The sequence below is a fragment of the Oryzias melastigma genome, linkage group LG24 (assembly GCF_002922805.2).
Source record: "Oryzias melastigma strain HK-1 linkage group LG24, ASM292280v2, whole genome shotgun sequence".
NCBI classification, from domain to species: domain Eukaryota; kingdom Metazoa; phylum Chordata; class Actinopteri; order Beloniformes; family Adrianichthyidae; genus Oryzias; species Oryzias melastigma.
Genome location: NC_050535.1, coordinates 3,244,634 through 3,262,660, shown reverse-complemented (window position 1 = coordinate 3,262,660; position 18,027 = coordinate 3,244,634). Strand labels below are relative to the sequence as shown.

Below are 18,027 nucleotides of genomic sequence, written 5' to 3'. Positions count from 1 at the left end.
CTGAACAAACAGCAAACAGATTACGACCTACTGGAACCAGCAAGCCGTAAGTAGGACTGGATGATTCATATGTTGTCGTGTCTTCAGTTTGAGCAACTACTTTCAGTTTGTCATGACAATAAACAACAAATAAATAAGAAGTAGGCTAATTCTGACTAACCTTATTAGGAAAAAGCTCCTTAACTTGTGTAAAATATTCTTATAATCTTTTGAGATTTGGAAAAAAAGCAAAATCTAACAATTCAAATTTCTTTTTACAACAAATACCATAAACATGTTAAAGTGGTATTTATAGGGACTCCATTACTTTTTAAAAATAAAATATATTATATATATATATAATATATGTATAATATATTATATAAAATATTTTTTTATTTAATTTAGAATTAAAGTAAAGTAAGATGTGTTTCTATTAAGGGTGTAAGGTTGTGGAATAATCATCAACAAAATCAGTAAATATATTTAACATATTTTTATATATTTTTTTGGTGTTTGCTTTTCTTACGTGTTTTTGTTTAAGAAGTGAAACAAAGGTGATATAAATCAACTTAAAGGCGCAGAAATAATAAGATATTGGCTGTTTTTTTCCTCTTTTACTGTGAAAAAAATACAAATTGAAATAAATGGAGAAAAAAATGTTTGTATTGTTTTACTTTTGTAATTGTTTCGCAGGAAATACATAAATAAATATATAAATAAAATACATAAAATAAAAGGAAATTCGTAAAGCAACCAAAGAAACTATAATATTTGTGCAAAACATGAGTTAATTTTAAAAGAGAGGTTTGCAATCTTTAAGGCTAAATCATCAAATTAAACTACAATGTTTGGAAAAAATACGATAATTTATGTTTTTGGGGCCTATTTTGAAAATGTAGCTTTAAAATATCTGCAATAATTCAATTATAGCAGTGTTAGATTTTTCTATACAATATAAAAGTTTCAAGACTGTAGCACATACGAGCTTCTTTCAAAATAAAATACATCAACAATATATATATATATATATATATATATATATATATATATATATATATATATATATATATATATAAAATCCGTAGTATTTTTCTTTAAAGCCAAAGAGCCACAATGGGGTAAGAAAGAGTCACATGTGACTCCAGAACTCAGTTTTAAAGAATTCCTTTGAATATTTGAAATCCCTTCTGGCCCCCAACCTTCACAATAAAAGCCCCATAACAAAAACTGACATGTTTAGCAACAAATATGACTTTGAAATTTGAGGAGAACAATAAAAATTAACAAACAGAAACATAAAGACCACATTATATAACCACCGCTAAACTACATTCCACGTCTGAAAGTCAAGCGGCGGCAGAATTCGCGGCATGACTGATGAACATACAAAGACACAAAGGAGCGAGCAGGCAGTGCAGCCGGGGGATCAACACTTGATTATCTTCCCCATGTGCAGCACACTCTACGCAGGACTAAATCAGACAACTTCATTAGCATATCATCTGCATAATAGCTCAGCCTCAGCAAGGGCATTTTCCTGCTGCATGCTTGATTTTAAACGAGGGGACAGGATTGTTTGCTTTACATTTATGCTATTGATTAGCATAACTTGGCCCCTTTAAATAAATAGAATATGGATATAGTGGCCTCTTCACTATAACTTATGTTCATTTTTTTTTCCTGTAACAAAACAAAGAAATATTTGAACAAACGGAACCTAAAAATGGGACGTTTTTGGAGAATTAAAGTGAAGCCTCCAATACATTATATTTAAAAATAAATAAAAGCTCACACATACTGAAGGATCTATTCTGCAATAATTCTCAAAGAATGAAAGTCGTTCCACAAAAGCGTTGAGCTTTGTGCCTCATCACACAATAGTCTGCCCTTGGCAAGTACTAAAAGCCTGGTTGCTTTCACCTTTCATTTCACATTTTGATTTATACAATGCAGCTTTCTTTCTGCCTCTATAACATTCTGCATTGTTCAATTTGTGACTTTAAAGTTAAAAGAATCTGGAGTTATTTGATTCCAGCCTACATCGTTCTCTTGTTTTCACATTAAGTGCTTTCTTCCTGGTTCACAGCTAATATGAGGAATCACCTCAGAAACATTTGAAGCTGTTTAACACCCATTCTTTAGCAGTAGGCACGCTTGATGGTAGTCTAGAGCTGAGGTCCCCAACCCCCAGGCGGGACAGCCGGTACCAGACCACAGAGAAAGAAAACAAAATGATACGACCTACATTTATTTACAATCTAGTTAAAAAGGAAGTTTTATTTTGAAAATAAAAACTACTGAATTCTCCACACTAAATCGCCTTTTAAAAAATTAATCTGCTACTAAACTCTAACTTCCAAGTAAGCAAAGTCAACAAGAGACAAACACGTCTGGAAATTTCGTAGAAAAGATCCAGAGAGGAAACAGAAGACGAGCCATCGACTTCAAAATAAAAGAAAGACAAAAAACACTCCATATGTGGATTTATAGTGACTGTTGTTCCCACAAACTAATGAAAATAATGCAGCAGATTTAGTTGTCTAATGAAAAGAGGATGTTGATAATAAAGTTGCTCGATTTATGATTATGTTTAGAAAATATCAGTTTTAAGAACTTTTTTTGGTATTTATCGTTGCACCTTAAAAGTGGGACGAGAGTGAAGGTTTCTACATGAGATCTAGATAAAGTTTAAAGCAGGTGCAGATATTTTACAGAAAATAAACTTTACCTTCAAAAGTTAATGGAAACTGGAAGCTAAAAAAATGTCATTAAACAAGCATATCTTTACATGGAAATCTAAAGTATTTATGTACTTGGGTATCAGATTTTGGGCGTCATCGTCAAAGATAAGACACATACGTTTGGTCCTTATTGGAAGAATCCAAGCTGTAGCTGCAGAGAAACTGACAGGTTCATCTGAGGAAGACTCAATAACAGGATGGGTCACTTTCATCGCTGCATCCTTGGTTTTACACGGATTTCACATTAAATTTAATGCGAAGGCAGATCAAACCGTCACTCAGGATCTATTTCTGCAGCTTTAAATGTTGGTTTCAGTCGGCAAAAGTTTCACTTTAGTCGACAAATCCTTGAATCTCTCATGAAATAGTGAGGATAGCATTAACTGCATATGAAAAAAAATGATATATTAGTCAGTAAATTGACAGATCATGTGTTTTCTGCACCATTCCTTCAACTATTTTTGTCCAGATTCCTGAAACCATCAAAATAAAAACCCAAAGAGATTCTTTGAATGAAAAAGGAAACGAAAGATGTTCTTTGCACTGAATTTCTAACATTCTGCTGCCACGTTTGTTTACTTTCTCCCTGGTGTGAACACATATGCATGGCTGCAGCCATCACATCTACACATGTCACCCTTCTGCACAAACACACTGGCTCCCAAGTCTCCCCATACTTAGACTCTCACAATGCAGGCCTTCCAGCCATATCTTAACCTAATTCTTCACATAAATCCTTCTCGTAAGATTTCACAAACAACGCTCAACAACTCAGAGGCATTTTTTGCAAAACGTGTTTGTTTGTTTTTCAAGCAAACGTGGCATATTTATTGTGCTTTCATCATTAGCAGATGTTTTAAGACAAAAATGCTTCCTCTTTCCGTTACAGATGTGCGTAGCATCATTTCCTTTGCTCCATCTGTACAGATAAAAAACAGTAAATTTTTAGAGTAAACGTCACTATTTTATATAAATAAAACACTTTGACGAATAGAAACATCCTTTAAGAGATAAGCTGCGATGCACGAAGCTATGAACAAATATGTCAGTTGCATGTTGTCATGCTCGCTCGCCCTCTCTCCCTTTCCTCGTGTTGTGTAACCACTGACGCACTCATGATCCGTGAAAAAGTAGAAATCAGTTTTGCTCCGTTGATCCCAGAGGTCAGCGGCACAGAGAGACGGAGGGGAGAGCAGCGGCGGGAACAAGAGGCCAAAATAGAAAGAAAAGACAAAAAAAGGGAGGGGAAATGGTTCCAATCATCGTCCAGAAAACGGTTTGCTCGTGCCGCAGCAATAACCGCCCTGACAATGTTTTCTCAACCTTTGCTAATTGTCTGTGGGAAACCGCCATGAAAAAGCTCGGAGTACAAGGAAGGAGAAATAAGAGGAAAATGTTCACTGAACAAAACAAATGTAAAGAAACTCACCAAACATAACAATATTACTGAGATTACATTCGTCCAGAAGGAGTCAAAGTTTAAGAATGCATCAATACTATGTTATTATACATTAATTTCAAAGCATTTTCAGGACACAAACTGCAGGAAAAAAAGGGGGATATTATAAATTGGCTTTAAAAACAAACAAAAATATTTGAAACTTGAATTCTGAAGGTGTCTAAGAGCCAGTAGATATGTTTAAAGACGGGTTTATGATGATGCAGGAGTATTCTTTTTGGATTGGCTGGAGTTTATGACAAAGTTTTAATGGTTGTCTTAAAACAAAATAAAAAAAAAGAGGGCTTTGCAACAACCAGTGCTCAAAAGGACGAGGATTCGAACAGAGTGGGGAGTAAGAGACGCTCAAAATGGCAGCAAACTAAAATAAAATGGTCCAATCTAGATTCAAACCTTAGTTTTTGATCTGGAGACAAAGGGTGGAGTCAATACAGAGGAGGAAAGGAATTTTGTGCTGATCATAGACAGTATATAGGGAGAACTGGACAGAATTTCCAAACTGGAAGCTGCAGTTTTTAGAGGAATGGGGATGTGACCAGCGGTAAGACAGGAATAGATAATAGGGAAAATGAATGGGAGGAGAGAAGGAAGACAGGTCTTCAATAAAGGGGATCTCGCTGACAGGAGAACGCTTAGAATTGTGAACAAGATTAGACATTTCTTTAGAGTTAGGCAGCTGAAAAAAAGATGGAAAATCTCAGGTACCTGGGGAGGTTTGGGGAGAGGCAAGAGAGAGGAAATAAAGCTAAGCTGCTAGTTGACTTTTAGCATTTAACTATTTCATCAGAGTTGCAGACACTTTTGGAATACAAAAGGAGGGTGAGAGGGTCGTAGGTGCAAAGTAGCTCAGAGATTATTGTATGTACTGTACATTTGGTGGTAGGAAGCTATTGACAGGTGGGCTTTGGCTGCCTATACATTGTCTGTAGTTTTCTATATGTTCCCTGATTGGTGGCACCTCTTGTGTTTTGCTGGTAGATAAGGTAGTCCTGATTGGTTTTTGTTCCAGAGACTAGCAGAGAGGTCTGGTTTTACTTTATTTTCATTAATTTGGTTCAGTCATAAGGTTCCTTCGTCATTGACTATTACTCTGGTCCGTTTGCGACATGTAGGACCCTTTCACGACCATCAATAATGCTTACCGTATTTTTCGGACTATAAGTCGCACCGGAGTATAAGTCGCAGGGGCCAAAAAATGCATAATGAAGAAGAAAAAACCATATATAAGTCGCACTGGAGTATAAGTCGCATTTTTTTCAAGTAATTTATTTTACAAACTGGTTGAAAAAAACGATATTACATCATCCTGGAAGGTAAGTTATAACATTCATAAGTGAATAGAAAACAGGCTGAATATGTGTCAACACATATTCACATATTAGCATCATGAAAAAAACGAAAAGGTGTAGTATTTATATAACATAACAGTTTTATTTAACTATAGCCTCAAGAACTCATCAACTTTGTATCTTTACTGTAATTAATTGCACGAAATCTTACTCCATATCACTAAATCCCTTAAATTCTTCGTCCTCTGTGTCACGTCTGAATAACTAAAGTAAATAAAGTAATTGCATAGATCACCATAAGAGGGCACTCTAGACTTACGGCCCATATCTCATCTCATTAAAAATTCGTATATAAGTCGCACTGGAGTATAAGTCGCAGGGACATTCAATCTATGAAAAAAACCGCGACTTATAGTCCGGAAAATACGGTACATTGTCTCTGTTGGGTCTCCGGTCCATTGATTAATAACCTTTTATTTTTTAATTTTTATTTCAACAGAACGCAACAGAGTCTAAAAATAACTAGGATACATTTTATCTTAGATATCTTGGGTCAAACTTCTTGGATGTAACATTTTCTTATCTGTAATGTTTAGCAAGGAGAATAAGAATTCTGAGTTAGACTGGTCGGAGGATAGACCAGAAAAAAGAATAAATGTAGTTTGACCAATAGACTACGGCCCAATCCAAATTCTTCCCTTGTCCCTTCTTCTTCATTTAGCCCTCCAAACAGAGAGTTATGAAAAAATAGTGTCTCATATAGCGTCACTTTCGGCGGTCCGCTAGCATTAGCACCAAGCATCCAGCTCTTAAAAATACATAACAAGAGCAGTTTTATAACTTTGAAAAGGTCATGCTACAACACAAAGTCATTACTTGCATTTAAATGTAAACTTCAAACGTGAAGAAAAGTTCTTCTCAGTGCGACGCAGTTTACCCTGAGCTTGGAGAGTGAAATAAAAAAATAAAAAAACTTCCCGGACACGACTTGCACCTAAACTGCCCCTTTAAATGGAGGAGAAGAGAAGAATTTGGATTGTGCCTACCTAGAAAAGAAGTATATTTCTTTATAGATGGAGAGACCAGATTTCTGTAAGAGACACTCTGGTGGACGCCTCTTGGGTTTTCGTGGAGCAAAGTTCCAGTTAGGGAAGAGGCAGAATGAGAAAACCAGACGAGACTCAATGGGATCTTGGGACTTCAGAGTGGAGATGAACCATTTCTGTACATAGAAACTAATCTGTCAGAAGAGGAAGGGGAAATGGGAGAAGGAATGGCCAGCGATGAGTTATTATCTGTATTAATATTCCTAATATTAAGAAAAAGGTAGAGGGTGACATTAAATGATACGGAAATGGTCAGAATGTCATTGTCTGTACAATCAGAGGTCAACACATCGGGCAAATGAATATCCTTAAACATAAAAGTCAACTTATTGCGAAAAACAATAATTGTGTAAAAGTCCTGGTGTGATTGAGGCGACGATTTCTTTCCCAGCCGAAGATCATGCATTTAGAAATAATTAGCTATGTACCTCACAATTACAGGGAGGGTTTTTTTATTTACTGCTTGTAATTTCTGAAGGCTCGAGAAGCAGCCGGCCAGCGCTGAAACCAATTTGACCGATGCCCCCAATTTTTCCACCAGTTTGAGACCCACCCAGAGGACTGTACTGCAGTTTTACGTCCAGTAATGAGGAGAGACAAAGTTAAACTGGATTTCAGGGAGAGCGTCTGGCTATTAAAAGACGTTTATCAACAAAACGGCCAACGGTGACCGAGGCCAATGAGCTCCAGCTGGTGCTTTGAGTCGATGAGCGAAGCATAGCCGGTACGGAGGTTAATGAAGCAACCCTCTGATGACACTACGCTCTGGTCGGATGCAATATAAAGGAGAAAGACTTGAATTTCCAATGTGGAGTCGTTTGTCAGTGGGTTAAAGACCAATGTAAAGAGGGTTTTCAGCATGTTCTTGTGTCGTTTTTCTGATGATATATTAGGACAATCGAGTTTAAAATTACATTTATGAGTATTTCTTTATTCAAATATTTGTGAATCAAATGAAAATAAATCCTGATTGAAAAGAGTGTATTTTGAAAATAGAAAATATGCAGAGTTGGCAAGAAGATATGGCATCTGGCTCTAAGCTGTACAACTGGATATCTCCAGTATTTCCCGCCATTTTCGTTCTAGCGGTAATGTGAGGTTGGGGTGTGAGGGGCTGTAAGCTAGAGGGAGAGTCTGTAAACAGACAGCTCTCAGAATCAGGCACATTTCCTCAGAGCTAATGGCCCCACCTACATTTCAAAGACAAATTTCTACTGAACTAAAGCCGCTCTGGAGAAACTATGTATGCTTTTCTTTTTAAATTTGGCCAAAAATGGCACGATCATAGCTGAAAATAGGATCAAAAGATGATAGGAAAAAGTATTTCAAATGAAGGGATGCATTGGTATTTTTTTGTACATTTGGCTGATCTTCATATAGAAAATATTTTCAAAAAAACTTATTTTTGCCATTCAAAACATACACGGAAAAAAGTGAAAAATTGGCTCAATTAACTCAAGTTCTGTAATTTGTCACATTAAATTTTTTTAGTTTTCAATACATAAATATTTTTGGGTTGATGGTTTACTCAACTCAAAAATGTAATTTGATAAAAAAAATATTTTTTTAAATGCTACAAATTATATTTACACATTTTTAAATTAATTGAATGCTTCACTTTCCAGTGTATGACCATTGCTTGAAAAAACCAAAACATGATAAACATACAAATTGTGAATCTTAATATTCAAACACCAATTCAAAACCTTTAAGATTTTATGAAATAAACCTTATTAACCTATAGGTCAGCTAACACCTCTAGGCGTGTGACAGCTAAAGAAACTTTTCAAAAAAAGATGTTTTCAGAGACTTCCATTGGACCCATAATGCATTATTTCTTCCCAAGGTTGACTCACAGCTTTAGACAAACACAGCCTGTCGCTTCGCTCACAGAAGTCAGTGCCGCTGGTCACAACTGTCTACGGGTGAAACTTCTGCTTTTGAAGGACCTTTGCAGACACTTTGATAAAAAAAAGAAAGAAAAAGGACCGGGCAGATGTGAAAAGCTAAATCCGTGTCTATAAAATCAAACATTTTCTACACAGTTTGTTAAAAAATATTGTACATTGTGAGAGTTGCATGCAACACTTTAGGTTCATTTGTCTGCACTCTTTGGAACAGTACTGTCTGATGCCATTCCTATTGGGTAACACTTGATAACTACACAATTTTAAGCATTTATTTAATGATTAGTTAACACTTAATGACACTGATTAACTGATATTCTGCTCATGTCAACTGTGCAATACTTTATTATATATTGTGTGATTTGTGTATATGCTATGTTTTAATGGTATAATAAATATTTGTGTGTTGTGTATCTCTGTTTTAATCGTTTTTAACAGACAGCAAAGCTCTTAAATCTCATGTATAAAGACTTAATAAGGGATAAAGAGTCCTTACTTTAGAATAGGTCACAACAACAGTTAATTAACAAGTACTAAATGTACTATAACTACATAAAATCATCTTGAATCAATAAAAATATGGGTTTATAAAAGAGTTATTAACAAATTAACAGCAAATGCCTAAAAATGTGGATGTATATTTATAGACTCATAAGGTTTTTAAAATAATTTACTATCACTTTGTAAATGAGCTTACAACTGAAGAACCACTAATAAATTGTAAATCATTTAATTGAAGTGTTTAATTGTTAATGAATAAAGTCTTAACATAGTATTAATAAACACATTAGAGTAATCGTTTTAAACCATGAATAAAAAGCTATTTACTTATGTTTAATAAAGTAGAAGTAAGGCTTTATAAATGATTAATTAAGTGTTTACTACTGCTTAAAAATGTGTAGTTATTATTAAGTGTTTTGTATGGAACTTGCAATTATTTAACTGCAAAATATTCCTTAAAAATCTATGGAAAATGAAATCAAGAGTCTTCTAAGAGGTCTAAGAGGAACCGGCTGTGATAAATTGTAATTGAAAGAGAGTAATGACCAAAAGAACAAAATCTAAATTTAAAAATGAAACAGTTCTTCTAGCTTCAGTCTGCTCTTGTGCTCTCAGGCCAGCCTTTGTACTTCCCAACATCCTGTTTCTTTCCTTTCATGGAGTTTAGGAAAGGTTTGCTCTTCCTAATGGTTCTCCTGCTTTCTTCTTCCACTTAGCAGTTCAAAGTTGAGGCAGATGTTTCTGATGTCCTTTAGAGTCTTGTTTCTTCCATCCGTGAGGACGCTTTGATGCTCACCATCTCAGCTCCATTCTGTTCAAGCCAAAAGTGCATCTCACTTTGAGTACTTTTAGTTTAGTATTTTCAATAATTTTAATGTCTTTAACTTTGTTTTTTACATTAAATCAATTAAAAATAGCTTAGTGGCACACAGATGCAGCCTTTAGATCTAAAACAAAACGTCATTTAACCACCCAGCTAACAAAAGTGCACACAGGCATTTTTTTTCAAACCACCACCCACTGTTTTATATATAGTCTTGTACACCCGCAGCATCCCGACACGCATCAATGTTTCATTATCTTCCACTGGTCAATTTTCAAGCATCAACACACATCACCTCCCCAAAAAGCTGCAATTTAATCACCACTCAGACCAGCTTAGCAAGCAGCACGACGTGGCTGAATTAAACTCATTTTAACAATAACGATATTTTATTTGCAAACAGAGTCTTATTTTGTGATCCTGCAGCAGAGAGTTGGGTCAGAGCGGTTTCTAAATCCCACAGAAGCCCGGCAGTTTCTGAGGACAGGCAGTAACCGTTCCCTTCTTGATCCCCACTGTGAAACTGATGTCCGAAGTGCTTTGATATGGAGTAACAAGACAGAGACTGGAGGAGGAGAGAGCACGGAAAAATGAAAGATGCAGCGGCGAGAGAGGGGAGGGCAGACAGAGATGAATAGAGTGAGACAGAGGCAAAGAAGGGGAGAGATAGAAATAGTCAGAGCAGAGGCCAGAAGCAGAGGGAATTTATACACACATATATCTGTTTGGGAGGGGGGCAGGAGTAGTAAAAGTGCCATAGAGGCAAAAAACAGAAAAAAAGAGAGTAGGAACTTTTCTTTGAGACTTGAGAGGATAATTAGTGAGTGAATCCAGAAGTGTAAGTTTTCAGTCCTAAGCCTTCATGCTGAGGGATTAGACTCCAGCTGAACCACTCACTCCTTTCTGTTTCCCTTCTAGCTCTCATCTCATGTTCTAAAGTGGACCATCAACTCAAGAGCAATGGAGAAAACCAATCTAAGGCATGTGGTTCTTCCTTATGCTCAAGAATCTCAAACGACGTGGTACCTAAAGATTTCTTGAACACTCACTAAAGCACTAAACTGTAAATGACGTGAACTTTTATAGCGGTTTGCTACCTTCTTTAAAGATCCAACTCCCGAATACTGGAACCAATCACGAGGGACAACACGGGGTTCAGTGAGGCGGAAACCAAACCTGCGATCTTCAGGTTAGAGGTCGACCACTCTACCTTTGCACCATGGCTACCCTGCACTAACAATCTGGGCTCACCAAAGCGCTTCACTCGTAAAACTATAAAAAAGGTCAAAAATGTACGATCAATAAGAGAATTCAACACAATAAAAACGATTTTTAAAACACTAATTATCTCTCAAACATGAATCACTTTGGTTTTAGAAAGATGTTGGTCATTGATGGTCTAAAGCTCAATAGACAAAGAATTCATCCACTGAGAAGGGTCGTCACAATGTTCCAGGTGTCTCCAACCGTGGTCCGTGCGGGCTACTGCCCTACTAATGCTGAGGAAGGGTTATCTGCAAAACCATCATGGCGGTAGCTCACGAAGAACAGGGTTGAGACATCTGGTTTAGACAACTGACCAGTACCCAAACAGGAAGTACCTGCCGGCTCCAAGAAGCCAAAATCCTGTAGACTTCAATAGAGAAATAGACAGCTATTACTCACTTGTTGGAATGACCAATCAAATGCCTCCATAAAAGTAGGCGGTCTCACATCAAATGTTTGAAAGTTTGACCCATTCTCCCAATCCAACTTTCAAGTAGGAGGGGCTTCCAATAAGCTCACTCCTGAATGGCTGTAGAAACAATGACTCGGACCAATTCCTGCTTTGACTATGGTCACATATCCCAAAATGCCACCGCGTGGCAACCTAAATGTTAGGTTTTTTCAGAAAATTTGGCAAGTGGCCGTAGAAATTATACGAAATTGGGCATGAAATCTTAAAGATTCTACCGAGACTCCCCCATGGATCTGTGGCTGTTGTATTTTTGACCGTAGCATTACTGACGTCCGACTCCAATGTGGCGGAGTTTGTATTGCAAAAAAAATGGCAACAGAATTAACTTAATCAGGTTAGAACTGGAACCATTTCCAGTCTAGTTCTCATATAGCCAATGTCTTAGATCGAGAGAGACTCTGATGAGGAATTCATTCATCAGACTCGGCCAGGTTGGTTTTGGCTTAAAGTTTGCTTGTGCTAAAAGCTGCATAAAATAAAAGAAAATAAAGATCAACTTGTTTTGCAGAAGAGGCAATGCTGAAAAAAAAAAAAAAGAAAAATCACACGTTCACTAATGTGTTAACCTAACCTCTGGACAAATTGCATTTTGGTAATTTGCTTGAGTTGGTTTGGTAAAATGGGTACAAGAAACACAAAAAAGAAGAAAACGTGGACAACACTGTGCAGGTTTATAACTCAAATATTCATACCTGGATTGCATAACCTGCATCTCTTTACAACTTCTCTTCTGCTCACAAGTCAAAACTTTTTCTTGGTTTTTCACTTCAGCAGCCTTGTAGACTTAGGTTATTTTTCTGTTTTTTCAATCACTTTCTCCTTCACCTTTGGGTAAATCCCACCAGGGTATCCCTGCAACTAAGACTGGTGTTTTCAGGTGGATAAACGCTTGGCTGTTGGATTCCCACCAGAGTTCAGATGATCTTCACAGCTGCCAAAACAAAGCGGACTGTCCAAAGAAAAAAATCTCTGGTTCAGACCAAAGAATCCGACAATGAAAGCTTTCTGAGCTACAGGACGCTTGAACAAATGTTGCAACCAAGCCTGAACTCACAATAATGTGCAATGTACCCATCTGATAACATTTTTGGGAGGGAAAGTCATGTTTTAAAAACAATAAAGACACAGGTGAAGTACTATATTCAACTGCATTTTTGCAAAGCATATTTAGTAAATATTCAACAAGTTTTCTTCCACAAGACGATTAAATGTGATGGTTTTATTGATTTTACAACTCATAAACATAACCAGACGCAGAATGATTAACATTACAGGAATTAGACAATTATTGGCCCCGTGGAGTGATTGTTGTTTACTTAAAAAAAAAAAAAGATTTTTCTCACCCGGCCAAAGGTTTTTGAGTTAGATCCTGTTAGTATTCATGGGCGCTGAGGGGTTCCAATTTGTCTTAAAAGCACTAGGTAATAATCATCATCATCAAGCCAATTATAATATGGCTCTTTGCTCACTTTGTGAGCCGAGTTCATAATGAGAATTAGACAACTGCTGGTGTGTTGGAAAGAAAATAGTTTTCTGGAGAAAGCTCTAAAAGAATCACAAAGTGTGGGTTTAGTACACTAACTGTAGCCTATTTTTATACTTTTTCTTTATAAAGATTGTTGTGAACACCATGTTTGTGTTGTCTCTTCTTAAGCCTAAGTCCGGATTTGTTGGTTCTACCTTAAAAAAAAGTAATGCTAAAATAAAAAGTCATTAATTACATTTACAGGTAAACTTCTGTGCTGGATTTTGGACTTTACTGTTGATCTTGTCAATCGATCTGCCTTTTTCAGCTTGGCAGCATTACATAAATCTTCATTGTGAATAAATCCTGGTTTTCATCCCAATGCTAGACCTATTTTTATAAGAAAGTTTGAACAGTGAGAGTAAAAAAATGAGAGAAAAAATGAACATTCTAAACAGCAGCTGTTACTAATGGATACTTTTTTTAATCAGTAATTTTTACATTTATAGTTTTTTTTATTTCAAGTTTTCACTATTTTTTTTTTCAAATTTTGAAAATGTATTTAAAGTTTTCCGTTTTTTTTATATTTTCAAAACATTGTTGATTTTTTTTTTAATTTTCACTCGTTTTCAACCCCCCCCCCCAAATTTTCCAGTTACAATGTCTATTTTTTAAGTTTTCAGTCTGTTTTTCCGTTCACTTTAAACTAATCCTGATTTGAAATACTAAATCATACAATCATGTCATGAGACACTGAGTTGTTTTTTTTTTTTTTTTTTTTTAAACTACAAAGGGTGAAGAGTTTAAAGGCCGAGATGCAGGGTATTTATATGTGAAGAGGTAACGTGCTGCGGAACTTGTTTTAGTTCCCTTTAAAGGACTCATTTTCTGCTGCTAAATTTCCACGATAAAATACCCTTTAATTATGAAATTTAAATTCAAATGTATAAATCTTACTTGATTCAATGTAGGTCAAATCAAGGATGTAGAATAATGTATTATACCTCCACCAGGTTGGTTAAATCTTTTTTTTCAATCAACTTGTAGATTATGTAATGAGATTCGTATCAACTAAAGTGAGATCATAAGGTATTGAATTATTGAAAATATTTGGAAAAACAGCTTCAAACTGAGCTGCATTGACTTTATAGCTCCACCTCTATACCCCGAAGTTGCATAATTTGAACTTAGATTACGATGAGCGTTTCCTCGACATGTGAAACATATCTTTACGAGCCGGATGCGCTCAAAATAAATCTTGAATTTCTGGAAAGTGATGTGTGGCGTGCTGATAACTGGAGCAATAAGTGGAGCAGAGTCTGATCTGCTGCTAGGGCTTAGAAAAAAGTTTGCCGTATTGTCCAAGCAATGCATCAAAGGATGCTTGGGCCAGGAACAGCAGGTCCTCCCTGACAGCAGGGGAATACAAGTTTTCCTATAGGTAGAGAGAGCCATGCTGTGGTTTGGATTCAAAACGATGAAGCCGTCTATATGTTTTTATGAAATATCTCTTTCCACAGCACTGATGTACAATCCTGACCTCTTTGTGAGCTGCTGTAATCTTTCCTCCTGCCCCCTCTATCCCATGTCGCTCCTCTCAGCTCTGTAGTCTCATCTGTTTTTTCCCAGCATGCCATTTACCAAGCACTCTGACTACTCTGTTATTTACAGCACCAGAGACTCTAATTGTACAGTGCGATGCCACTTCTTATATTTGTCAAATCTTTGTGTTTTACAGTGAACTGAACCATGTTTGTCACTAAGACTTACTAATCTTCATGTTAAACCTGAGAGAAAATAACCAAAACTGCAGTGTGGTGTTTATTCATACAGTGTGGCGAAGATCACTGCAAGGTTAATGCAAGTATAGATAATCATTAACATCTTCACCTAAGCATAACTAGCAGTCCCACTGCAGTCCGTCTGATTTCCATGCCCTTGGACAGCTACAGGAAACTGGAACGCCCAGATCAAACCTCCACGGACTCAAACTGGAGGTTCAGAATCTCGTCTTCAAACTGGGTCTTGGTTGTATGCAGCGCAGCCACAGACTGAACTGTTTGTGAATGCTCGCCTCGTTTTGATTGACGCGGTGGAACCCGATACACTCGTGTGTCACAAACCGACGAGCCTGAAACTGTGTGGTAAATTTCCACTGTGCGGAAGCCAATTCTGGATGTCAGCAGAGTTTAGGGTGACTCACGGGGGCTGATTGATGGACGTGACGAAGAGATATGAAAACACAGGGACTGATATTACAGCTGGAAAACCTTTGTGGGCTCAAACTAAACAGGAAAGCATCTCATTGCTGAAAACTCAATAAAACAATGGTTAAAGTTGCTCAAAGCCCTTTAGTTGTCATGGTTTAACCCAATATAGTGAATCAACTACTTCACCCATGAGTCTGTATTGGCTCATTTGTAAATCCTCAATAAAACAGAGAAACCAATAAGAAAGGTATAATCATTCTACACGAGAATTATAAGAGCAGATTTATAGGAGACCTTCATACTGCTGCACATCATGTGACCTACAAATGCGGTAAGGTATCATTGAAGAACCATTGTTCAAACAGCTCAAGAAAGATTTGGTGTCCCTGCATAAGACCCCAAAACGTACGGTGTTTGCAGGGGATAGCTTAACCCTTTCAAATCCGAGATGGAGATGGTATCAGCATCTCCTAAACAACACACACTCTTTGAACATGCCATAAATCTTTGACCATTTATAAGCGTATATCAGTGGATTTTGATGTCGAGAAAAGCAGTTTTGCACAGACACACACATATATATATATATATATATAATATTTACTAGTTCATGTTCACTACATACAGTTGGAGTAGAAAATATCATAGAAGTGCAAATCTCACAAGTCCTGCTCCAGACTTTTTCTTCCACACCTCTGATCCGATATATGAAAGACTTGATATCATAGAATTCCGCCTGGGCAGAATTTTAATATTAATGTCTTAATGATCAGTTTCCAAACGGTTGGCACTTCCATGAATTGAAAGGACCGCCATCCAAACGTCAGCAAGTAAGGGTAAACATTAACATTTTAAAAGCCAAAGCCCAAAATTCAAATTCTTGTGGAGTTTTAATGACAGAAGTCAATTGAAGTTTCCGAAGGTGGTGTGATCTTAGCTGTAGAAGAACAGAGAAGCTCCAAATTTGTCAAAATAAAACATCACCAGGCATGTTGCATCAGGGTGAAAGAGGTGTCTCCAACACAAGACTGCTTCACTTGTCTATTGACAAACGGTGAGTCTGGGCAACACGTTCTCATTCCCAAGTTGTCACAGATGGATGGATGGTTAAGACCCCTCCTCCTCAAAGATTGACGTTCTGGGATGTCCCCAACTCGTTGTTTCTTGACGTCCTGCTCCCCATCCTCTGGGCCGCACACCAGTACCAGAAGTTCCCTTACCTTAACCCAATACCGGACATGTGCTGACTAGAACTGGTTTCATGAACCGGTACAGGAACCCTGTGGTACTGGACAGTAACTGGTACTGGAACCACGAGGATCCGCTACTAGACGTGGTACTGGTCTGTGGACCGGGTTAGGATACTGACAAAAACGCCCCTTGATTTAGTTGGAACAGCCAGCACATCAAAAAACGATGAGTTAAGGACCCCCAAAACGTCAAAAAGTTACGCGGAGGAGTCCTTAACCAATCATCAATATGTGACGAGTTGAAAATGAGAATGTGTTGGTTTGGAACGTAAGACAATCAAAGAAATCAAGAGTTTTGCCAACAAAGTCCAGCCTCTTGGTAACGTAGATGTGACACCGAAACAATGAGATGCCATCTTGACAACCTTCCCCAACGGTTCAGGCCAAACTCAACTGCACACATACAGAAAAAAAGGCCAAAACAGAAGAAATCCACCTGCAAAGCCACATTTCTTAGCGTCGGATTCCATTGTTTTCTTCAAATGAAACCAAACATCAGATCAAAGGAAGCCACTTCCTCCTCAACAGTCACACATCCCCGAAAAACATGTGCATCTTCAAAAACAGAGTTTAATATTAATATCCACTGTTTAAAGAGACTCTAAATATTCCATTGCACAACTTACTCTCATCATTTTGTTCAGGGATTTGATATTTATGAGTACAAATCACTCAGTGCAGTTCTTCCATCCACACACATCACTCTGATCTGCTCTTCATCCCTCGTGCTTCAGTAAATGTGGGGAGCTCATTAAGCCTCAAGTCCCCTGATTTTAGCTTATTTTATATTAAAAAAAAACATTGAATGTGCTTGTGATTTTATTTATTGAACGGGATGAATGAAAAACCAGCACAAATCCAACACAAATGGAAACCCAAACACACGTCTCACTGTTCAGATTAGAGCTCAGCAGGGAAAAAAAAAACGAGGTTGCTGTACCTTTGTTTCTACCTACAGGTTTGGGAGCGGAGAAAGGATCCGTGGAGATAAAAGAGGGAAGAGTGTCATCATCAGAAAGAGACATGGAAAAGAAGAAGAAGAAGAAGAAGAAGTGAGCCACTGTTAGTGTTTATTTATGCTGCACGCTAACAAAAAAAGAACAATAACAAACATGCAGAGAGTAAAGGGGAAGGATGAAATAGTATAGCAACATACAGGGGCGCACAAAAGAAAAAAAGGCTTAATAGAAGTGATTGTTGAAGATTATCCCTTTATCGGCCTTGTTTTAAACAAAAAGTATGTTTTAAAACTAATATTTGCTGTCACATATATATGATTTACATATACAGTTTTTTTTTTAACTTAGTCAAACAATACTCCTAATACAAAAAAAGAATATGTTTTACGTTGTTTAATCATGAAACAATTTAAAATAATAAAAAAAAAACAATCAGGTGACTCTGCATATACTTAAATATTATAGAGGAATATTTAAAAAGATAATAATAAAATCAACTTCTTGAAATGAAACCTTTATCAGTTTATACACATTTTTTGTGCAGACTTCCAAATATTCCGCGTACTCCCCAAAAGCCTTCTAGAGTAACTCTAGCCT

General features: G+C 36.9%; 1 protein-coding gene across 12 annotated transcripts in view; it reads right to left on the bottom strand.

The window, feature by feature from the left end:
• The window catches only part of nrxn3b (neurexin 3b), a 352,928-nt gene that overhangs the window by 316,337 nt on the left and 18,564 nt on the right, over positions 1–18,027 (bottom strand). For all 12 annotated transcript variants that reach the window (XM_036210518.1, XM_024290417.2, XM_024290428.2 and 9 more), the window contains exon 5: positions 17,412–17,423. In XM_036210518.1, the coding sequence (XP_036066411.1) occupies positions 17,412–17,423 (12 nt within the window). The remainder of the gene's footprint in view (positions 1–17,411; positions 17,424–18,027) is intronic.